The 25,349-nt window shown below is 36.0% G+C and overlaps 2 protein-coding genes across 5 annotated transcripts; one reads left to right on the forward strand and one right to left on the reverse strand.

Annotated features, from left to right (window-relative positions):
* Positions 1-970: 970 nt before the first annotated feature.
* Positions 971-7,707, forward strand: LOC141586376 (uncharacterized). Of its 3 annotated transcripts, XR_012519512.1 has the most exons (5): positions 971-2,997; positions 5,775-5,944; positions 6,641-6,957; positions 7,095-7,186; positions 7,502-7,707. XR_012519512.1 is itself a non-coding variant. In XM_074407582.1 (4 exons), exons 1-4 carry the CDS (start codon positions 1,149-1,151, stop codon positions 7,502-7,504), a joined length of 2,568 nt encoding a protein of 855 aa, XP_074263683.1. In that variant the 5' UTR covers positions 975-1,148; the 3' UTR covers positions 7,505-7,707. The 3 variants fall into 3 exon arrangements, 2 of the variants coding, with proteins under 2 accessions (XP_074263683.1, XP_074263684.1); XM_074407582.1 differs by having other exon boundaries at positions 975-2,997; positions 6,641-7,186; XM_074407583.1 differs by lacking the exon at positions 7,502-7,707 and having other exon boundaries at positions 981-2,997; positions 7,095-7,204.
* A 1,257-nt stretch (positions 7,708-8,964) lies between these two features.
* Positions 8,965-19,694, reverse strand: LOC141586377 (SWI/SNF complex subunit SWI3C). Of its 2 annotated transcripts, none has more exons than XM_074407584.1 (9): positions 19,475-19,694; positions 18,866-19,342; positions 18,231-18,766; positions 17,328-17,679; positions 17,104-17,177; positions 14,565-14,668; positions 11,729-11,781; positions 11,411-11,592; positions 8,965-9,732 (listed from the first exon to the last, which is right to left on the reverse strand). In XM_074407584.1, the coding sequence occupies exons 1-9, from the start codon at positions 19,491-19,493 to the stop codon at positions 9,265-9,267; spliced, it is 2,265 nt and encodes a 754-aa protein (XP_074263685.1). In that variant the 5' UTR covers positions 19,494-19,694; the 3' UTR covers positions 8,965-9,264. The 2 variants fall into 2 exon arrangements, with proteins under 2 accessions (XP_074263685.1, XP_074263686.1); XM_074407585.1 differs by having other exon boundaries at positions 11,411-11,589; positions 19,475-19,601.
* Between the last annotated feature and the right edge of the window lie 5,655 nt (positions 19,695-25,349).

A 25,349-nucleotide genomic window follows, 5' to 3' on the forward strand; every position in this document is an offset into this window, starting at 1 on the left:
AAAGGGCTGGGGAAGAGGCGCAGCAGGTGATGCATCCTTTCCCAGAGGTTTCTTCATGCGAAAGAAAGATTTCCGCATTTCTGTTGTGGAATTGCGGTAGATCTCAACTTCCTTATTGTTTAAAATAAGATTTCGGGATATATTTTACCAAAAGATGAAAAGATTAAAATTATGGAACAGAAATATCCGGAATATTTCGACTCGGCATTTTAAACGGTTTATTAGAAAATGAAGACGGTTTTTAAACCTTGTCCAGTTTCAACTCCTCTTAATTGCCCGGACTCCAAATGAACTCTAATTACTGTCAAAATGACCGTAACGGCGCGTAGATGACGACCAAGGGGTAGACACAAGTATTTGAGTTATCACTTGACGATAAACTTACGAATTGTCATAAATCGTTCCGTGTACCAAACATGCGGCCTAATCATCACCGGGTGGTTTGCGGGAGGTGCAAAAATGAGGTATCTACATATACAAGTCTGACTAACTGTAACTAACTACATTGCCAGCTCACTAATCCATGTACAACAGCAATCTACCAATCATGCTCATACTCGTAACTGAAACTTGACCATTCAATTAACAAAAAAAAGTTGCTCTATATGGAAACATTGAAAGGTACCTCATTTTGAATAGATAAAACAAACTTTTTATAATTTTCACTCCTATTTAAATCAAAGGTAACACTTCTCTAATATTTATGAGGAGTATTATATTAAAGTGTTACATTTGATTTAGATGTAAGAAAATACATTTTTTGGTATCGTCTATTTAACTCGTTTGAAATAAAATCTAATACAAAATATTATTAAGTAATATTTATTCCCGTATAAAACCGTCTCATAACCAGAATCTAAGCTCACCTAGTACTCTAGTAGCTAACGTGAGTGACGCATCAACACAATCGTATTCGTGACCAACAAAAACCCGTCCCACTATGTAGCATGCCACATGCTCATTTTGTCACGTCCACCTATACTATAACTGCAGAGCACCAAAAACTACTCTGAATATTTCCATTTCTAGCAAAATTCCCCAATTTCCCCCAATCTTTCAACAATGCAATTGCTTGATCACTTCTCTCTTTGCTAGGGTTTCACTTCTCCGCAATTCCACCAACTTTGCAAGCTTCGCGTACGTCATCAATGGCGGAACCTCCATCACCGTCATCAGAGATGTCACTTCCAAGGTCAGTGTTCAACAAAATAACTGAAACTGTAGATAATTTTAAGTTAAATGCAGTACCGCTTTTAGCACTTTACGAACAATGGAAGAGTGTTGAGAGTTCTTTCGCCATGGTTGAAGCTTCCTTGGAAAACCGTGCTAAAAAACTCGAAACGGATGAGAGTAGAGTTGAGAGTATGTTGAGTGAAATTAGGGTTAGAGAGGAGAAATTGAAGGTGGAGGAGAGGAGTTTGAGTGAGAAGGCGAAGAAGGTGGACGTGAGAGAGGTGAGTGTGGAGGAATGTTGGGAGGTGATTGAGGTGAAGAATAAGGAGATTGAGGAGCGAAAGAAAGAGTTAGGATTGCGAGAGACGGAGTACGACGAAAGATTGAAAATTTTGGAATTTAATGAGAAGGTTATTGATGAAGCTCTTACTGTTAAGGAGAAAGGGATTCGGGAGTTAGGGGAAGCGCTTGAGTCGAAAAAGTCGAGGTTGAATGAAGAATTACGAAGTTTTGAGGTGAGGAAAGGGGAGATTGAGGAGGAATGTAGGTGTTTGGAGGCGAAAGAGAAGGGTGTTATGGATAGGTGTATAGTTTTGGAAGTGAAAGAGAGGGAAATGAGGGAGGAGATTGAAGTGCTTGAGTCGAAAAAGACGAGGAGGATGGTGGAATTTATGAAGTTGGAGGAGAGGGAGCGGAGGGTTGAAGAAAATTGTAGGGGTTTGGAGGTGAGAGAGAAAGAGATTGAGGAACGGAGTAGAGTTCAGGAGTTGAGAGGGAAGGAAATGAAGGAACTTGTAGAAGAGTTGGAGATCAGAGCTAAGGAAATTGTCGAGGAGCGTAGATTGTTGGCTGAGAGGAGGAAAGGGATGGATGGAACGAGTCGAGGGTTGGAAGGGAGAAAGAAGGAGCTTGATGAGCGGGGTAAAGAGGTGGAGATCAGAGAGAAGAATATTAAGGAACGTGAAAATGATATGAACTTGAAGGAGAAGGAATTGATTGAACTTGAAAGAAAGCTTGAATTGAAGGAGAAGGATATCAATAAGGGTTTCCAGGCGTGTTGTGAAGAACTGAGGTTAAAGAAGGATCAGTTGGTTGAGAGTCACAGGGAGCTTGGATTGAAGGAGAACGAAATTGTTGAAAAATGCAAAGAAGTGGAGTTGAAACAAGAGAGGATAAATGAACAATGGAAGGTTTTGGAGGTAAAGGAAAAGGAGATTAATCGTAGGTTGAAAGCAGTAGAGTTAAAAGAGAAGGAGATCAACGATAAAAGGGTGATACGGGTGAATGAGGATGTTGATGGTACCATAAAAGTTGAGCCGAACACCGTGGGTTTCAAAGATAGTAACTCTGATCACTGTCAATACAATTGGTACTCAGAAATGATGACGGAATTTGAGAAACAAGTCAGGGAGCCTTTAAACATGGTGGAATTTGAGGAGAAACAAATTGGTGAGACTAGTAGGGCTCTGAGGTTAGAGAAGGAAATTAATCAGAGTGGCAGGGTTGCAGACTTGAAAGCGGTGCTCATCAAGAAGTGTACCAATTTGTTCAAACAGGCAGATGATGTTCTTAAACGACAATATGTGGAGGGGAAGCTAGCAGAAGATTGTTGCAATGTGCCACGGGGGAATGAAGTGATTAGTGAGAACCCTCAGGCAGAGGATTTGGCAGTAACTAGTGTAGTTGCTTCGAGTTTGTTCGCTGAAATACAATTGGTCTTCAGAAATGATGATGCAAGAGCTACTGCAACATATCTCACCAAGTATACTGAGACGGTTAGCATGTGGCAGAAAAACATCCTTGATCGGAGAGAGGAGATTACAGGTACTTTTCGGACCTATTTCGTTACAGATTATCTAAATGTGATTGGTTTTTTATTCTGCATATGTTTCAGTTTGATATGTACTGGGTATGTTCTCAGTCAATGTCAGTGCTCCTGCAGTTCGCGATTGTTTATGTTTCGAGGAATAAGGACAGGGAAATTTAAGCTGGTCAGCATACTTTACCATTTTGTGGCTGGGGATGAATAACTAAAATATTTTGCACTTATGCTTTATCATTTTTCTGTGTGATAATGAAATTATTTTCATTGCATTCACTTTGTATTTTCCCCGAGGATTTTTTGTTAACCTGCCTTAGAAAGATGTGAAGGATGTTTGGTGTATAATTTTGGAACGATGGCATGATGCTTAGCTCTTCACTGATTTATGCTCCTCTTTGTTATTAATCGTCTTTTTAGGAGTATTGATTAGTAACCTTGTGTGTCTATGCCAGTTGGAAAGTACACATTCATTTAGGCGCAACTAAATCGACATTGCTTACCTAGCTGACTAGTAGTAGAATGAAGAAGAATTTTCATCATACTCCGTAATAGACTAGTATGTGCTAGAGGAGCAAGTGCTAAAGATTATGATGCAGTTCTACAATGTTGCTACATCTATAAAGCTTACCCAATGTCGGAAAGCTTAAGGATTGGAAATTGTCCTCTACTTAGGGAATTGCTTCGTTAGATCACTGTTAGAATAACATTGTCTCCCTTCTCTGCCATTGTACTTCCACAGTTTCTCCCAAGCAGCCATGGAAAGGATGTTAGTAGTCACGTTACCCTTCACCCTAAACTATGTTTACTTCTTAATTAGCATTCAAGTTATAAAAAGCTAGCAATTTATTGTTGTCAGTTTTTATATTTCCTTCCTTGGAAGTACATGCATTGCAATGAGTTGAAATCGCGATTGTTTATGTTTCGAGTAATAAGGACTGGAAAATTTAATTGGGTCAGTGTACTTAACCATTTTGTGTCTGGAGATGAATAACTAATCTGAAATTACGCTTTTGTTATTTTTCTCTGCGTGATTAAGTTGTTTTCCTTAAATTCATTTGGAATTTTCCTGGAGATTTTTGTTGGATGAGTAGTTCTGGGATAATGCCTATTCACTGATTTATATTCTCTTTGTTAGTAATCATTAGGAGTATTTTAGACGAAATGCCTACTTAAGAATCGAACTGAAAGGAGCGTGCTGCATTTATCATTTGGTAGCAGTAGTTAAGTGAAATTGGAAAACTCTCAACTTATTCAGTAGGAATTCATGATTGCATTCCAGAAATTACTATCTCCCTCTTTACTACTCGAACTTTAGAGATCAAAATAAACAACTGTTAGGGTGCGTTTGGATTGGTTGATTTGGAGGGAAAGGGAGGGAAGGGATGACAAATCATTTGTTGGTTAGCAAAATGGAGGTGGGGAGATTTGGAGGGAGGAAAATTGGACCCCTCCATTTCCCTCCAAGCCAAATTATTTCCCCTCCAACAAAGGAACGGGTTCAGAAGGAAAATCACCTCCTCGGGCTCCTCCATTCTCCTCCCTCCCTTCCCCTCCCCTCCCTTCCCTCTTATTTTGCTATCCAAACAAGCCCTTAGTGTCTTTGCCAGTTGAACTTGAAAAGTATATGCGAGTGTCCATCTCCCGCAACTAGATCCTCTAAATCGACTTAGCTTACCTAGCTGACTAGTTGAATGAGGAAGAATTTTTATCATAATACATTCATATGTACTGGAGAGCTAGTACTAAAGATTATTAAGCAGTTCTGCAATTGTTGCTACATTTATAAAGCTTACCCTTCGGCCGAATGCTGTAGCATTGGAAATTGCCCCTTCAGGGTATCGCGTCGTTAGCTCTATTGTTAGAGTAGTATAGTCTCACTTCATATATCTGCTTTACTTTCTTAGCTCCTCCCAAGCAGCCATGGAGAAGATGTTACTCTTCACTCAAACTATACCTCTTAAATCTTTTATTAGCATTTAAGTTATAAAAAAGCGAACAATCTTTCTATTGCGGTCAGTTTCCTTCTCCTTGGAAGTATATGTATATGTGCTACATTGAGTTTTTAATTTCCTGCAGAATCAATACATTCTATTTTAACTTTTTGACATGAATATTGTCTTAATACATCGGGATATAAGGATATAATTGTATTAAATATTGCTATATAGTGAAAAACTCTCCCAAGCCCTAACTACCGTTGCAACTAAAATTGATTACAGCGACAACATAACCTTGATTCCAAAATGATTAGGAGTTATCTAACTGAATCATCATCAAAAACCGTTACTGACCAGTAAAATAACAGAAGGAAGATAAAGTGTAGAGAAAAACTAAAAGGATAGGAAACACAAGAAAAAAAAGAGAGTGAATATACAAAGAAAGATAAGAAAGTCATCATAATGTGCAGAACTTCTTTTTGAAGCGAGTTATATATGGTTCTTCATGTCTCTTGGAGTTTTGGGTACTCTTTGGTTATGCTTTTTGGAGACACTGAAACGGCCTAAAAAGTTGTAGGCACGCAGAATTCAGCTCGTGTCTCCACCATCCATATGGGCTCATGTCTATGCATTTACTCCTGGTTCTTTGATTTCTAACCACTTTCTGTTTATGGATGGTTCTTTGGATTCTTACCTTTTAGGTAAATTTTCAACTTACTAATTGACAAGAGTGCCCCTAAAAAAGCAACAACGTTGGCTAGGAAAAAAGGGGTGTGTGGAGTTCTCCTTACTTACTATGCCCTGGTATTTGACTATATTTTCTTTTTTTCATACTTCAATAGGCCTACTTGAATCTTTGATTGCGGAACGCAAACATCTGCAAGCAGCTATGTGCACCTGTGTTTTCAAGATGAAAGATGTTTTCCCCCCGGATTTTTTGTTGAACGCCCATCTGGAGCATGTCCGTGAGAGGGCGGAAGAGATAATCAAGAAAGCCAGTGGAACAGCTCAGGTTTTTTTTGCATCATATTTAACTATAATAATACCTAGTATAACGATTGCCGGAATATATTTATTAGCAACTTATAAGACTTTTCTGCTGCCATGTATGCTGGTTTTGCTTTATTAAGGACTGAACTAGATCCATCTCAAGTCAATATTTATTCTTGGTCTTCCACTCGCAACTACTGAACATGAAGAACTGTAACTTGAATGCACATTCAAATTACAGCTAATACGAGATTAGGTGATTTTTTTATGGAACTATCTCTATTTTAAGAGAAGATATTGAGAAGCTCAAACAACATCTCTGTAGAGCCAAACTTTGTTCCAATGGACCTAGATTAGTGTAAAATGGAATACATGAACGTAAGAACCCATGGAAACAGAGCTTACGGCTCAGTCTCCCTTGAAGACCTGGACTTACAGAGAAAACGAGGTGTCATTTGGACTCTTAACAATTTGGTCTAGTTAGGATTGCCTTGCACTTATATATTAAAAATGATTTTTAATAACTTCTGTGAGCTTTTATATGGATCTTGCTAAACTACGATCATGCAATGTAGATGACAACTTTTAATCCACACATTTACACTGGGAGTCATTTTCAGACTAAGGCTTGCATCTCTATTCCTAGTTCAGCATTTTAATTTGGTTCTCGCCTTTTAGTTCTCGTACACTTATTTTAGGAGTAATTTGAAATGTTCAGGATGATGCGGCCAACATGGAGTTAAGTGCCCTCAGAAATGTGCTTCGGTGTATTTCTGATTTTAAGCTCGAATCGATATACCCACCTGCACCCCATGAACTACGTATCACACAGCTGGAAAAAGAGATGGAAGTAAGGACGAAACCAACAAAATTTCTGCTGAAGAGAAAGAGAAATTGTGATCTGGGAACTGAGATAGAAGCATCTGAACCTACTTTACCCTCCCCCAACCTATCAGCTGCCATCTCAGACTCACATCCCCAGAGGAAACGAAAAGCATCCTCCTCATCGTCAGTAAACCAAAACAAACATCATAGGTCAGATTCTCGCAAACGACAGATTCCTCGTAGTCATCAGACTCATCACCTACCTGTTACGCCCTACAGAAATCATGTTTTACGACCCGCTTATTTGCTCTCTACTAATTGGCCAGGCTACCGTTTTCCCCCCTCAGGTATCATTTATGACGCTCGATATAATATAGGCTCAGGCAGACTCGTTCCTAGATGTTATCCTGGTGGTTTTCGAACACGCCCACAGTACACTGTAAGTCCCTCCTTTTTCTGATTTTTTTAAGTAGTGACTAGTGAGTCTTGTATGAAACAGTCTCATATGTGAAAGGGTCTCACATATGCGAGATCAACTCAAATGCATATTACTCCAAATGCATATTACTCCGTTTCAGTTAGTTGTATAGTCCGGACTTAATATGTTGGTCATATTATGGAGTCTTTTAACTTTTGTGTTTTTCAAATGAATATTTCTGGAGTTTATATGTTGGTCATATATGAGTCTTGTGTGTTTTTCAAATTTGTATCTTTGAATGACAAATTTCTCGTATCCTCCATTGCTTTGTTTCAGTAAAGGGGTCAAGGCCAGAAAACAGTTCGATATGGGAATTCCATAGCAGTGAATCCAAGCACGTACAGGAGTAGGTAGGTATTGTTCCTGCTGTATATATCGGACGTAGAAACTCGATCTTGAAAATACATGATTAACTGTGAATTGATGTTGTTGGCACTAGCCAGATTAAAAGCTACGACTAAGTTACTTTGAAGTTCTTTGGTGGAATTCACGAGGCAAGTCACTATATGTAGTACATTGTTGCGTGTGAATGTCGTTTGCCATGATCGTGCATACCTAATCTTATTTATCGTAGAATCAGAAGCTAGTCCTTAGGTTGAAACTTGAAAGGTATTGTTGTATATATTCTTGCTTGTGTTCATTCCGTATCTTTCTACAATGAGGACTTTGGAGCATGAAGATTGGATACAATATCGAAAACGCCCGACCCTAGGTTATCATCACACATAATAATAAAGTTCAAGGAACGCTAACAAGTGGGAATTGAGCAAAACTCTTTTTGGCCAGCCGTTCCATGACGACCAAATGTAGAAAACTCACTTGGCTAGTCCAACACCATAATATTATTCAAGATTTCTCTCTTATAAGCGAGGACAGACAGTTTGCTAGTCCAATACAATAATATTACTCCGTATTAAACCACAAATATTTATATAAGATGTTTTTACACAAAAATCGTTGTATAACCTTCCTAAAAACCACCATAATAATATTATTAAGGAAGAAAAAAAGGACAAGAAAAGTATGTTGTGCCACTAAAATACCGCGGTGAGATCCAACTCCTATTTACTTCTTACTCCTATCAACTAAAACAATAAGAAAACTAGAAAATTGGGCCTAATTTTAGGAAATAATTCTAGACATATATTGGGCTTAATGTATAACTCGTTGATGTCACGCTATCTTATCGAACATGAAAACATCTCAACATTCATAATTGGGCTTAAAAGTATTTTATTCATTATGCTTAATCAGAGGCTTTAAATGCGAAAAAATACTCATGTTATTTAAGTTAAACAAACTACCTTATTTTTTTTTTTATAAATAACTTACTCCCTTTTATTCCACATAATCGTCCCATTGTCCATTTCTGTCTAGTCGGGTAACTGTCCCATTGTCTATTTTTGGTAAGTGTTGTGTGGTCCAAATTCAATTCCATTTCCATATATTCACATAATTGTCCCATTGTCTGTTTTGTGTGGTCTAAACTCACTTTCTTAATTCTTGTGCATTTTTCACAATGAGACGGTTATGTAGAATAGGAGGGAGTATTTGACAAGAATAGTTTCAATTGCACGATCAACTTTGTTCAGAATGAAAATGCTAAATTTTATCTATTCTAACTCTTATTATTATACATATTGTAAATGATTGAAAATAAAACTTTAAGTGCACTTAAATACTTATTAGCTCTAATTTTTAAGCTCTCTATATATGACAATTTAAAAAAGTCGTGCATACGAACGAGATCTACACTAGTATATATTTAAACAAATAAATATATTTTACAATGCCAAATTTGTCTAATCCGAAAGATTTATAGCTTACTACCCCATAACAAAAGAACAGATGACAATGAAACTAGTTGTGATCCCTGAATATCTGACTCTAACTCCCGACTCTTTGATCTAGCCAAGCAGAAACTGTCGCGCTAATCCAAACTGAACCATCTTCAGACCCTTTCAAGAGTAGCCACTGTTTCCTCATTCGCCCAGTCCAGAGTCCAATAATTACAAACCAACATAATCTCACAATAGCTTTCAACCCATGCTTGAGCTTGTTCCGGATACAGGTCGCAAGACAGGATGATTAAGAGAAGGCTGACTGGCCCCTTGAGTACCAAACACTGAAGATGAGCCTGAGGAAGAAGGATGTATGGCCGAAAGTGGTAAGCGCGGCCCGAATGAAAACATTTGCTGACGTGGCAAGAATGGCATCTGCGGATGGCTCATTTGGCTACCGCCATAGCCAGAAACACCAGGTTGTGAAGGTGATGCTGACAGAGCTGGCGGCCTGCTGTTGTTGATGTTATTATTATTCATAACCTGGGGGACTGCACCAGGCAAATTCATAGGCGAAGTACCTCCGCTAGGCCCAAATCTTCCTGCTAAAGCACGAGTCCTCTCTGCGGCAAGTGTTTGCCTTGTTTTCTCCACTTGTTCACATTCTTTCATTAACAAGGTCTCTACTTCAGCAAATTGCTTCAGCTTCAATTCCAACCTTTTCAACTGTTTAACCACAAATTTCGGTTACGTTACGGCTAGACATATAAAACATAACATTCAAGAAATTTTAGCCATCAAACCGATTCAATCATAAGCAAGATATTATTCAATCCATAAATAAAGTCCCAAAACAATAAAAGACCTGTCAAAAACTACACAAACCGAAAAACACACCCATACCGACACAGCCAAAAGTCTTAGTTCTTTCAATTTGTATTGTTTGTACACTGTTATTAAATTTTTATGTTCGTCAACTTCCAATTTCCAACTCCCTTGTGTAAAAAGACTGAACAATTAGTGAAGTGACCACATTTTACAATGAAATTTCCCATGTCCAACAGGCTAAAGGAGCATGCTGAGTTAAAACTGGTAATAACCAACTCAAGGGGGCCCTGAAAAGAGGAAAACCTTGATTTCTAGAGGCAGCTGACGTTGTTTTGCAGAGGTGCTGAAGTGGGAGAAGAAAGAGACCACAGACACACCCCACATTGAAATTAATCAAAATCTTCACATTTGCAGTATAAACCGACTTTTTGGTGCTTGAGCACTTATTAGTTGCTAATATAAATATCCCGGCATAAAAAAACGGCGGCAGAGGTCCTCAGGTGAAAGTAGAAAAGGTAAAATAAAACGAGAAAGGGCAAGATGATAAATCACGCTAACCATCATAAATGAAGCTCTTTGCACTTAATTCCTCAAATCTCTGTACATATTAATGAGAACAATGACCTACCTAGATTTGAGCCTAGATTAGGTCACAAGATTGAGAAAGTAGTTACATCATGCACACTTATCTAACAAACAACCAATAAGATACACCATACTATACTCCAATTTCCCATTCAGCACTAAAATACAATTTCTCCACAATTGCTTGCTGCAAGTCTGCAATTCATCTTCTCCTCCCATGCTCTGTACCTTCCCCTCTCTTTTGTCCCATCACTTTTCCTCTCTAAACTTACTGGCAATAGCATGTAACCCACAATTCCTGGCCACGCCTTAGTATTTGTTCGACTGGCCCACCCATGTCAGCCAGCCCAATTTTGTTGTGTATAGTTTGTCAATTTCCAGTTTTTAGATAAAAAGATTCAACAAGCAGGAGAAATCTTTCCAAGATTTTAGGGCACCTAGGGGAAAATTGGACACCATCCTTGCTCTATAAGTTAATCCATATCCATCTTCTTCGTTTTTGGTAAAGGAATTAATCCTTATCCATCTTCTACCTTAAGAGAAGGCATGAAGTTTGTATATGGCCGCCACTCATATGGTGTGTTTTTCTACATGGGCGCCACTCTTCTTGTCCTTAATTAATACTACCTCTTAGTTATCAAAAAGAAAGACGAGCCATAAAGCATCATACATCCATAGACCAAGGATGTAGAGAAAGATAATTATGAACTAGGACACATTTACAAAGAGAACAGGGCCATAGTTGTGGTAACATGCCAGAAAATCAAACAAAAGAAAAGAAGATGGAGCTTTTTAAGCACAGGAGAAGGGTTACCTACAACTTTTAGCCAAATTGACATGCCTATACCTTTCAGGTCTCTGCCATAACACCTCTTGATATGGCTTAACACCTCTTGATATGGCTTTTAAGTCGTAATCACAAATTCAAGAGAATCCAGCAGGTAAAAACACTACATTGACAGAAGAAAGTTCAAGCTCCAATATTAATTACCTGATGATTTACAATAATGGCAGACAAGCGTTGAATCTCCCGCTCTTCATGATCTGCAAACAGCTTTGCCTTTACTGCACCAGCAGCAAGACCAGCTTTTGCTGCGGATTTTACTCTTTCGCAAGGTAAAGGGGAAGCTTCTTGATTTGCATTGTTTGGAACTTGTCCACCTAAGTTCTCTTCTAAATTGTGAAAGATAAATTGCATAATATCAAGAAACGGTACGTTTTCAACTGTATAGTATATGAAACGAAAAATATTCCATTTTTCAAACACAAAAAACGATACAAAAGAACATAGCAAAAATAAACAGCTCACCTTTCTGCTGACTATAGTTTCTGGTTTCCAAAGGTCTCTCATCTGAATCGATTCTTCAAAATACAAATAAACATAAAAATAAAAAAAAAAGCGTTCACAATTGCTCTCAAGCTTTTGATATCATATGACAACAACGTTTACCACGCTTCAGAAAAATCAAACAAACGGAAAATGAGATGAAAGTAAGCTTGACAGCCTTGACCAAACAAGTGGACAATTAGTACAAAAGCCAGACAGTATATTTTAATTAGAATTGTCAGGAAATGCACTCATACTAGTAAACAAGTGTCAAATGGAAACATGAAATTTCGCTGGTTAAAAAGTATCGTTTGATGTTCCGAAGCCCTAGGATGAACTACCGGCCATACTAAATTATTCCTTTTAATGTAAGATACATCAATAACCAGGCTTTAGAACACCCAAACTAGGATTTAGAGTCCCACATTATGTACAAAATACTCGGCATTAACTTGAGGAACGAACATATCACTGCATCTTCTACCAAATGACTGGAATTAATAGTGACATGTAGAGCAAATCCATTTCTCCATCCAATATCTTTTCCTCTCCCTTCACTTGAAAAGGGGCTTCATTAACAATTGCAATCTCCTATATACTAAGAGAATAAAACTTCTCTAAAGTTTTCCCTCCAAAAGGAATCCGGTTAAATAAGGAAACAAGTCTTTCTTTCATTAAATTATATATTCTCTCTTATATATAATCTTTTAATTACTATAGCCTTTTCTAAACTCTAAATTATAATCATTTAATTTAATTAAAATAAAACAAAGCTAGTATAAATCTAAAAATTATAAACTCCTAAATATTTTATTAGTGCTACTATTATGTATTTGAGAATGACTTCACACATAATTATTTTGTATAAAAAATATATAAACTGATATTATTAGTTTCATGACAAAAAAAATCATTAAAATTATTTGATAGAATTTATTAATTGAAATCATTAGTTTTGTGGTAAAAAAAAATTATTTTCATTAAAATACATATTCCATGACTTCACCAATTCTCTAGATATGAAAAATTAATGAAGTGTGAATTTAAAATCTATAAATAATAATACATTAAAAAGTAGCGGCTCTATATATATACCGTGCATGCATGCACGGGATCTATACTAGTTCTTGATTAAATGAGTCATAATTCAGCAGGTTTTGTAGACCTAATTCACCTAATAGATACACTACATAGGCTGCATGCTTATATAATCTTCTCTCGCTCTTCATTGCTCATAAAGTGGTCCTCCTCATAAAATAGACAAAAAAAAGATATCAGAGTATACTCATCATTATCTCCCCAAAAGGCCTGAATTCATTCCCCAAACAACTCCACATTTCATTCGATCTTAAATCACCCCCGCCTTCATCACTCATAAACTGGTAAATTTATTTGGAGCCTAGAACAAGATTTCATCATCCTATACATAAATACATCATCTGACATGCAATCCTAGCCTTTTATACAAAATATCCTCACTTATCACTCTCCCCTTGAATCCCTCCTCCATTTCCAACACCCCTTCTTCTACCACTGACCATTATCATCTTTCTCCCGGCCATTACAATCCCCGCCTTGACCTGCCCGTCACAGGAACCCTACAACCACGACGTTGCCACTCTGTCCTCACGTAAACCACCCTATCCGGCCCTCCTTTATCCTCCTCCCCTTTATTAGATTTGACTTCTGCCCTCCCTCATTCCTCAATTTCATCAACCACCATATCGTCATCCTCTCTGACACCTTTTCCCTTTCTCACCCATTATAACTAATCAGAAAACCTAGCCGACAATAGAATTCGCATTCCTAGGAAGTTCTAGCTCAAGTGGATTCTGCTAACTAAGCAACCTACAACTTTTGTTCCTCGCAAGAATTACAGTTCTCTGTTTTGGTAAGCACCAAACAACCACTAAGATGATATTTTGTGTCTTCCTAAGAAAAAGGCAGAATAGAGAAGTACGAGATTTGGTGTTAAACAAATTTGTACACAAGTAATAAAATAATTAAGGGTGGGTAGCCTTCAAATTTTAGGAAACTACCCAAAAAAAATGAAGATTACAGGAGTGGAAACAAAATGTTAAGCAGATAATGATTAATTAAACGGAAGCAATGACGAGAAGCGTGATATTAAAATATTGAAACCAATTATCAATGAGAAAACAATGAAGAAAAGAAAGGAATAAGAATTAGGGAAATTATTATGCGGAAAAAATGGTAAGAGCATGCTTAAATCATGCTCTTATTCTTCTAACAAAAGAATTACATCTTCCATTCATTTTCAAACTTCGTATTTTGTTGAGCATAAAAATATAAGAGTTTAATAATATGGGATGGAAAATGCAAGCTCATGAAAGATGTGGGGTCACAAATCATGATGGTGAGAAATAACAGACAAACAGGGAAATATCCAAAAGTATAGAGTTTAAAAATGGAACATAGGAAGTATATATAGTTGCAGCCAAATCCAATGATAATCCAGATCCTGGGCAGCTACCCAAGGTAGATGACAAGAGCTAATAGATAATAACTACCAAACTTCACAATACTATAACACTTCACTAGCGGTATCAACTATACAACAATTGATGCAGCACAAATACCAGTCCACTAGAAGGTTACTAGAACATACGGAGTACTTGTTTATACTTGTAGTTTATGCTATTTAATTTCATTGCTCTTATTTATAATAAGAACTTATCTCATGCCTAAGTGCCTAACCGACTTCATTCACTTGAAAAATCATAAGAAAAAACAAAAGTGACCAAATAACCAAACTTATCACAAATAAAACAGAGTAAAGGGGTGATGATTAACCTACTTGTTACTATATAATGAGCTTTCTTCCTCAGAGAGAGCTCCCAAACAAGCGTGGGCACACGCAGCAGCTATTCGTGGACCAACAGCAGAAGCCAGAAAAGCGACCTATAAAGCATACACATGTCAGAACAAAAAGAGCAAAATTTGGAAACATAATCAATCAACCCAGAAGAAAAACAGAAATTGCCGGTGTAAAAAGGACAATATTCAAATACGAGAAAATTCGAGGCGGGTTAGGATAACATATTAAAAAACCGTAATCCTGTTTTCCTATCAAATTCTTCCATTTTTAAAATAAAATTTGGCTGGTCCGCCCAATTCTTCTTACTATTTTGCCTTTCCACTCAACACACTCATGTAAATTGTAATCTCATTTAAATTTGACATATAAGCCATCGTTTTTCACCTCGTGCATTTGCTTTGCTTTTGCCGATAACTAACTTAAATTAAAATGGCAAGGGGGAGTAACATTTAGTGGCCAGCAAGTCTTTTAAATGCTGATGCACAGGTAATTTAACTATAACCAGTAACTAAAGACAATCTTCAAGAAGAGAGTACATCTTCAGTAAGAGATAAAAGCAAATTTGACAGAACTAAAACCTAGATCTTACTGTAGCAGAAACACTGATTGAGGCTTTATTCTTCAAGTTGACAAAGGGTGTCAACTACTTCTAATCATTATTTATGATCACATTATAGCATTGATAGTGCTTTAAATCCCTTGAAGAAACTTCACGAGTTCATGCTACAAATGTAGAGGACCAAGAGTCTTATAAATTACAAATGAAACGATTATGACATGGCAAACATGCTTCACAAATTTGAAAAAAAAAATAATAATAATAATTTGCACTACAACTTATTGACACCAATTTGAGCCACAGTAAATAACTGAAAGTTCGAGACATAAACAAAATTGACATAAGTGGCCTGCAGATCTGGGAAAACACTGCAAGGTGATACCAGATTAATTGTGTCATACACAATTCTATCTACATAACAATTCTAAAAAAAAAAAAAAAAAAAAAAAAAATCACTGCTTGTATTGTGACATTCCTTTCAATACAAAGAAGCTAAAAGTAAGCTGCAGGCTTGTCCAAAGAGAGGGAAAATGATACAAGAAACCAATGACCAGGAACAAATTCTTTCAGTCACCATACACTGAACTGCTGCAGGAAAATGTAATTCCCCATCTCACGACACCATAAGCTAACGTAAACACCAGTGAAATACTGAAATTGCACTTGTCAATATACTGAAACCTAAACTAGACATCCACCTAAACTCCCAAAGATTGAATCTTAGATAGGAGTTGGGACCTCCACTTTCTATCATAACTGCTACTGACCATGAGAGACATTAAGAACTACACGTCTACAAGTCTCGAAGCAGAGGACCTATCACTCCTATCCAGACGAGTGAGGACAGACTAAATAATTTCCCAATTGAGTAGCCCACTCAATTACTTACCACATAGTAGATTATAAACTAGAAATCATCAAATCAGTATGTGAAAGATGCGGCATCCTCAAATATGGAACTTAGATAGGAGTTGGGACCCAAGGCGCATGAGGATTTCACACACACACACACACACACACACACACACACACACACACACACACACACATACACACACACACTCTCTCTCTCTCTCTCTCCCCCATCCCCACCCCTCTTACACACACACTCTCTCTCCCTTCCCCATCCCTCTTTTCTAGCAATTTTAGTTTTCAATCCTTGCATATTTTTCGAGTTTCAATTTCCACACTACTCAATCCTTGCATATATTTGCAATCTTATTAGTCCATTTTCTCTCTGTGCTTGAAGAGGTCATGCAAGGCATTGTTGAACAGCAGCCTAATTATCCTCTCTCATGACTGAAAAGTGCAGTCTAAAACTTCTTTAGATCAGCACATAGATGCAATCCTCAAAGCTCGAGTTTGGGTATGTAACTTAATACATGATAACCAAAAATGTTCATCTTGAGTCAAGACAATAGTGTCATGAACATCAATGTAACGAATTTCCAATTTCCCATATGGTACGTATAACGTATCAGCCCATTCAATACTTAACCATTGGCAAAAACAATTAGCCTTGAGCAATCACAGCAGGCAGATGTTTAGAGACCAGTGTTATTATGATGAGAAAGGGGTAAAATAACTTCCAGGGGCAGCGACCACACATTCCTTCAATAATAGAATTTACTATAAATGCTCTCGGCTGATAGGCTTTAGCTCACTCGGCGCTCACAACCAAACAAAGGCTAGGACTATTCGTGAAGGTGTAGCTCCCACGCTCAGATTTTGAAAGAGTCATCTTCCTAGTTCCTCCATATTGCTGAGTTGTTTTCATATGCTTATGATCTCATATAAAACATCTTAGTAGCAAAATTTTCTACTCCCTTAAAAAGGTATAATACTATTAACACATCCTATGGGCTATGGGACTTCAAACAGCAGTAGTACTCAAGAATAACCTGCACAAAGAGAAATAAAGTAATACCCAAGTAAAAGGAAAAGTATTCATTCACTTACCAGTGACATGACAGGGTTTTCAGAAGTTGCAAATGGAAACCGACTCTCAGAATCAGATTCTGGAACATGAAAACCTGCACAAGCAAGAGATGACAGCGTATTACAGCACGAACGAAGGAACGGCTACAAGAAATTCCCCGCGGAAAACAGCAATGCATAGATGCAGATTTGTAGCATGGGAGAACAGATGAACAGAAAACAAGATTGTAAACCAGATGATATACCATTAGCATTTACACACATCCTGCCATTGTCGGTCGTGATTGACCCATTAGATTGAGTGGAACCACATGGTACTTCTACGTTCTCCATTAAGCCATCTTCCACGGGCAAACGGAGAAAGTGAAGAATGCATTGTGACTTTGACTTGGTCCCAATATGATCCGCTATATCATTCCAGTTATCATTATAAATTTCAACTGCCTCAAGAAGCAGCAGTGTCTCTTGATCAGTCCAACTGTCCCCATCTTGATCTCCATTATCTGTTGTCGTATCTACCTTAATGAAATCCGAGCTTGAATGACCAACAACCAGCCTGCTTTCGTGATAACAATCTGGACACAGCAATGTATCAACCTGCTCAAAATAGCAGATTAGGCAAAAGATCAAAAAGGACACATAAACACAACTAAAAAGAGATCGCGTCACGCAAAGATGGTGGCATGACAAAACTACACTCCATAGTCCTTAAAATTCTCAAAAGAGTCAATTACGTCAATGGCAACCAATAAATTTATTTACTTACCGTGAACTCGACCTATTTTTTACTATGTTACGCTGACTCTACTGCAAGCACCGTGAGCTGGAGGGTGAAGCATTAAAGTAACACAGATGTTTTTTTTTAACTAAGAAAGCGTATCCACCAATGGGACGTTAATGGGGTGACGGCCTTGTACGAAAAGACGCCCATATACACATAGAAGGATGAGTAGTTTTATCAACTAAAGGAAAACGCTAGTGCTTGACAAATGGGAATCGTACTCGTACGGCATTTACAATTAAATCACTGGTTTGCATCAAAATAATTGATTCCTTCAATTTAATGCACTCCATCAAACTTTCAAATAAATAAAATCTCAAACTTAAAAGGAGATGTTGATTTGACAATAGGCAGAAATGCAACTGACCTCCTTCGTAGACTGATAATACACGACTAACAGGGGATGAGAACAATAAATACAGCGGTTTTCTGATAATCTCTCGCGTATTTTACTTTCCAAGTCCGCAAGTTCATCATAACTGAATGACACCGATGAATCCAAATCACCAGTCTTTAACCTGCATTTCGGCTTGTCAAATTCAATCAGCGCATCAATAGACTTCAACGACGCTGATGGCACATGAACTTCACCAGTGGGCTCCTCTCTCAAATACGAATCAACACTCCACAAATCACGGGTAGATAACGGAGCAGAGAAGTTAATAATCCCCCAATGATCAAGAAAACGGAAAACTCGACCTAAATCATCATTTTCAAGACCAACACCCAATTGTTGGCAATCTCCTAAAGTTAACCTCTTGTGAGGAGACTCCAAATACTGCGCAATAATAGAATTACGCGCATCCAAGTATTTCTCAGGCGTATGATGAGGTGATTTTCCAGAGAAATAATTTGGAACAACTTGTCTCTCCAATCTATGCACAGCCGTAGGCTGAAACCAGTCTAGCAACAACAATAAAAAAAATAAACCGTACTATCAATAAGACGTATTTTAATCAAAGGTAAATAAATAATTGAGACGGAAACTCGTGTGGTGACTACCTGAGTGAAGCGGAAGTACAATCCGCCTATTCCACAATGTCCTAACAACACCCTTCCCCTCCAAAACAGTCGGCGGAGTAACAACAAACGAACTTTCCTGATCCGACCCGACCAAACCCGAACTATCCGCAGGTACAGCAGACAACACCTGCAGCTGCCCATGCGATACATTCTCCAAAACAGCACCATTCGTCATCACAGACGAATGATGCAGGTTTACAGAATATTTAACAGCCGGAGGAAAATTCGATATCCGAATCCCGGTCCCGGGAAGTACCTCCCTAGTATGCGAATTAGGTTTCGTGTTAGAATTAGGGTTAGGGTTAGGGTTAGGGTTAGGGTTGGGAGTAGGGTGAAGATCTTCGTCTTCTTCAGGTTCGTCGATATCATCGTCTTCGTCTTCATCTTCATCGTCTTCGACTCGGTTTCGTTTGGTGGTTTTTGGACCGCGGGTTTTTCTCCATTTGTGCCGGCCTTCTGCATAAACGGGGACATGGTTATTTGACAAAGTGTGTCGGATATAGTAAATTGTGTGTCGGATTTAGCAATTACGTAATTGATAATTGAATTGGGGAAAGGAGGGGAGAATAGAGTGAAGAGTAGTAGTACCTGATGGAGATGCGGGCATTGTCGCAGGAAATTCGGAGGGTTTGATGGGAGAGGAAAGAGAGTGTTTTTTTGTGTTTCTGTGTGTCTCTCGGGTTTAATTCTAGAGATTGAGGAGTTTAGTGTACTGACCGAAGTAAACGCCCGAACCCCCCGAACCTTCTATATCGAACTCTAAAAATGTCGATGATGGCCAACAATGTTCTTGATCGTAGTGGTGGGTGGAGCTACCGGTTAGTAGGGGCGCTCGCTTTTATTGACGGTCGAAAATTTTAAAGTTTTTAGTTAAAATTTGAGAAAATTGTTAATTACCGCTTTTTAAAAATCACTTTTTGAAAATTACAGTCTTATACTCCCTCCATACCAGATCAATGGTAGCACTTACCTAATACGGATGTACCACACCAATGGTAACATTCCTTATTTGGCCCACAACATTACCAAATTATCTTTATACCATTTTTATATTTACACAAAATGTCATTATATACCTCACCTGTCAACCCACAATTAAACCCACAACTAGTTTTAAACCCGTGCAAAAAATGCACGGCGTAATAACATGCGCTATTGTTGGATATAGGAGTATATAAATGTGTGTTATTAAATGTGAATGTCGTGACAATGTAAATAAGTCTTTAATTAGAGATTCAACGTACATGTAATTTAATTAACATTAAAAGTAATATGAAAAAAGTATATGACTTTTACAATAAATCTTCCTTAAGACGACACTATACGTCTTAAACTTAAGACAGGTTTAATACATATCACTTGTGTATATAAGAATGCATAGGATAAAAAAAACATATTTTTCTTATATATATACTCAAGTGGTATGATACTTGACCCGTAAGACGGATAGTGTCGTTTTAAATGAGAATTTATGTGACGTTTATACTATCATTTAATGATAAATTAATTTTTATGGGTGTTTCTGTATAAACACAAAAAAAAATGAATATTGATTAAATAAGAATGTTATATATAAATTAATTTTCAAAATATTTGTTTTAAAATTTTAAAATAATAAAAAAGAAAAAAATCCTCATTTACATCAACTCGTTGCATAAACCCAAGCCTATACAATCAACTTGTTGCATAACTGCATGTAGCTAATTTGCCCTCTCCAGTTTATTACTCTCCTTATCAAAACCCTAAAGCCTCCAATAAGTCTAACTAATTTTCTTGCCCGTGCGTTGCACGGATATTAAAATAATATGTGATAAATTTCACAATAAAATGGAATATAGACATATAGTACATTGTTCATGTCTAAGATTTTATGTATGCCGCATGACCAACAAATAATTCCCGTTAACATAATATTGAAATAAGAATAAAAGAGTGTTTGATTAATAAAATACTTTTTTTTTAGGAAAATAAAACCAATATGAAATTTTTATATATGATACTTGGACTGATAGTTTTAAAAGTTGTTCATTAATACCTGTTTGTTTTTCAATTGGTCAAGGAAAACAATAATATCTACTTTGCATAATCAAGTTAATGATGCAACAAATCCCTTCTTTCGAATAACAACCATAATTTAATCATTGCTGGATCAAATTGTAATTATGTAAAAACATTTAGAGGTAGTTAGAATGTTATATCTCCCGGTCAAAGTATAGAAGTACGTTTGAATGTGAACCAAATTCCGACGCAATACTACATGCCTAGGGTTGCTTATGACCCCATCTCTATAGCAATAGTCTTGGCCCCCATCTTCTCATTTGAAACAAAATATTTCACACAGACCCCGATTTTTCTTCCCTATTCACACACATGATCTAAAACAATTTCATCCCTTGAAAGATCGATCATTGTCTCCGAAACTTATCTCATATTTATCCAATCAAGTGAAAAACTAAACTAAACCCCTACTTCTAGAAAAATCCACCATCCAATAGAAACTAACTCTTACTCTCGACAATGTTGTTTTTTTTTAGGAAAATAAAACCAATATGAAGTTTATATATATGATATTTGGGACTGAGAGTTTTTAGATTTTGTTCATTAATACTTGTTTGTTTTTCAATTGGTCAAAGAAAACAATAATATCTACTTTGCATAATCAACTCAATAATGCAACAAATCTCCTTATTTAGAATAACAACCATAATTTAATCATTGTTGGGTCAAATGGTATTTACGTAAAAACATATACAGGTAGTTAAATGTTATATCTCCCGGTCAAACTATAGACGTACCTTTGAATGTGAACCAAATTCCAACGCAATACTACATGGCTGGGTCTGCTTATGACACCCCCCCTATAACAATAGTTTTTCCCCCATCTTCTCATTTGAAACAAAAACCTTCACGCAGACCCCTCTTTTTCTTCCCTATTCACACACATGATCTAAAACAATCTGATCTCATCCCTTGAAAGATCAATCCTTGTCTTCGAAACTTCTCTCAAATTTATCCAACCAAGTGAAAAACTAAACCCTTACTTCTAGAAAAATCCACAATCCAACGGAAACTAACCCTTGCTCTAGAAAATATGTTTAGAATTAATATTTAATTTAATTTGGATTGATGGGGTCAAGATTAAATTTATCAGTATGATCTTTTGAGGTTTCTTGTTATTATTCATGTTACCTATATGTTTTAATGCAAGCGATATTTTGCGGATAAATAACCTTATTTATTATCACTATCCTCGTTGAACTCACCACCCTCCACAAATGCAACCTCCCTCCACCCCACTAATTTACGCGCAAAATAAAACATCGATCCACGTGATTAGTTCTTACTACTTGAAACAACCTTCAATCCACTACCACTATCACTACCTTTCTGCCACGTTTTACATCTAAGAAGTCATAAATCATATTCACCTCCATGAAAATATGGATCATCGTCTCCCTTATCGAAGACAATTTATTTCTCCTTCAACAAAGAAAAGTTTAAGAAGCAATCTTCCCTCTTATCTCTCTCCTTTTCCCTTCCTAGTCGTTTTCTCGTCCTCTCCCCTACCTCCATTCCAGATACTCAAACAAATTGTTTAGGTACTATGTTTGTAAACTGAATAAGTTTGAATATTGTATATATACACGAACTTTGTTATTTATTTCATATTGCATAATTAAATCTTACTATCTCCATCTCATTTTTATTGTCTTTTTTTATTCAAATTTTATTATCTCATAATTATTATCCCCTTTCTAGATCTAGTAAGGAAAAACTTTAGTCAACCAACTCGTAGCAATGAACCTCATTCCCACTCGAAACAACCTTTAGCCCACTACTTAATCCCTTCGGTTCACACATAAAACGGTCTAACATGCAAAGCTTTCATCTCTCTCTTGAAAAGTCCATCTAACTAACAGAAACCTATCCGCTACTTTATGAACTTCATTTTTACATCCCGTAAAACTTAAGTTGAACATAAAAAAAAATGCAGAAACTTAGGTTTTGTTTGATAACGACAAATTGAACATTTTTTTTAACATTTTGAGAGTTTTTGCACTATTTAAATAACAAATGTGCTGTTTTGAGTGTTGATCATCGATATATTGAAATAGTAGATTGTGGTGTAATTTACTGTTTTACATTATGATCTTTAGTTAGTACGGAGTATATTATAAGACAATAAAAATTGAATTTTTTTTTATCTCTGGGGAAATTAAAGATGAAACTTTATTTATATCATATTTATAATTAATATTCTTCACTTAAAATATACTCCCTCCAATTCTATGTATTCTTCCCCTTGTTTGTGGGCACGGGAATTAAGGAGAAGAATAAAATAAGAGTAAAAAGTTGGGTGGGGTTTGGTAGTAGGAGAGATGGATGAATAATTATGAGTTAAATAAGAAATGGTGGGGCCAAAACATTAAGGAAAGTAATAAAATATGAGTAAAAGAGTTGGGTGGGGTTTGGTGATAAGAGAGAGAAATGAATAAAATAAGAGTAAAAGTTTCCAAAATAAGAAAGGGAAGAAAAAAACTCGAATAATCCGTTTTAGGAAATAAGGAAGAATATATAGAATAGGAGGGAGTATAAATTTAAGCAAGTTCAAATAAGTTAGCTAAAAGTTATAAATCACACATTGTACGAAGCTGTATAATCATTTTTTTTATTAATATGAAATAAATGTCATAAACTTCATTTGAATATTAAGATGGTAGAGAAGTATAGAAGAGTTGGCAAGTACGTGACCGCCTTTTAGGTTTAAATTTTTCATTTATTTTTATATTTTTGCCTAAAGGTGGTTAAAGCATTGTATTATGCATGACTTAATATGTCTCACCCTTCCCAATTTGTATCTCTCCCTAAATTATACTGATGATGTGCTCAATTTACAAAAAAAAAAAAAAAAAAAAAAAAATATAGCGTCAACAATAATTAGTTTGCTCCATATAATTGAATAGTACCGTTTTTTATGCATGTAAATTTGTCAGAAGAAAAGTTTGAGAGAAACGGTCTTCACTATATTAGGGAAAGACTACACTTACCCTTTTATGTGTTTTTCATGACTTTTTTTTAATGTATCTGATAATTTGAATCATAACCTTATACTATTTCTATAATAAGTGTATCTAATTTACCTCAAGCCTCATTCAAATCTATTTTATTACTCGTGGTACCATTTTTACTTTAAATTGTAAAACAATCGCACAATAAAGTTTTTCAAAACATTTACTAATTTGTCATAATATGATATTTCGATTTGCAAATTAGCAGCAACTTTCTTTATCTTTTAATACTCCTTGAAAAATAGATATCGAACTTTTTACTTATCAATAATTTGTGAATATCTTATTTAAATTTTGATTAATATAGTTTTATATAATGATAAATGAATGTAAATAATATAATAAAAAATTATCGATAGAAGTTGAAGTGTATTGTGAGAGAAATAACTTTTAAATTAGTAGGAGAAATACATATGACATTTGAAAAATAAACTTCGTATTATGTATAATTAAATATGACATTAGCAATAACAAAAGACGTAGGAGCATATTTCAGCGTTCATTTTACTCTTTACATGAGTAAATTCCATGTAGTACGTATTATACATTCATATTTGTCACAACCCAGTTCGGCCTAGAGCTTTTTAGCCTCATAATACCTCATTTTTTTATCGAAAGTTGTTATAAAATTGGATATTATAAATATATCAGTGTTTTTTTGGCCTTCTAATTCAATAAAAAGTGGACAAATATTAATGAATAATTTTTTAATATTAATAAATTGTAGATAATTAATTTATTTCTTGTTTCAAATAATAAAATTGTAAAATTAATTATTTCTCATTTCTAATAGGAAAATCATATTCCTAATTATAATAGAAAATTTTAAATAATTATTATCTCCTAATTCTAATAGTATAATTAGGAAACATAAGCTTTAATAAATTGTTAATTTATTTCCTATTTCTAATAGGAAAATTCTAAAATAATTAATTAATTCTCATTTCTAATAGGAAAATTATATTCCTAAGTATAACAGAAAAATTGTAAATAATTAACTATCTCCTAATTCTAATGCTAATAGTATAATTAGAAAAAAAAGCCTCCTTTAGTTATATATATTGATTAATACACTGGAATCTTTCATTTGCACGATGGAAAGTGAACCCCAAAAAAATCGTGTCATTCCACACATCTCTCACTAAATTTCCTCAACCTTCATTTCATCCTTAGTCCTTACCACTCCGTCTTCTCTCTAACTTGTCTACCGTCTCAGCGTCTTTACTTATTTGGCTTCAAACTCGGTTCTCAAGTATCAAAATTGTTGTTTTTGTAACGAAAAAAATGTGTCCAAGCATGTCAATCTAGTGATAAATGTGTCCAAGCATGTCAATCTAGTGATTCTTTTGTAAGTAATAGAGCTTTAATTTGTAAGTATGTTTTAAGCATGTTTC

This window comes from Silene latifolia, chromosome 6, assembly GCF_048544455.1.
Source record: "Silene latifolia isolate original U9 population chromosome 6, ASM4854445v1, whole genome shotgun sequence".
Classification (NCBI taxonomy): domain Eukaryota; kingdom Viridiplantae; phylum Streptophyta; class Magnoliopsida; order Caryophyllales; family Caryophyllaceae; genus Silene; species Silene latifolia.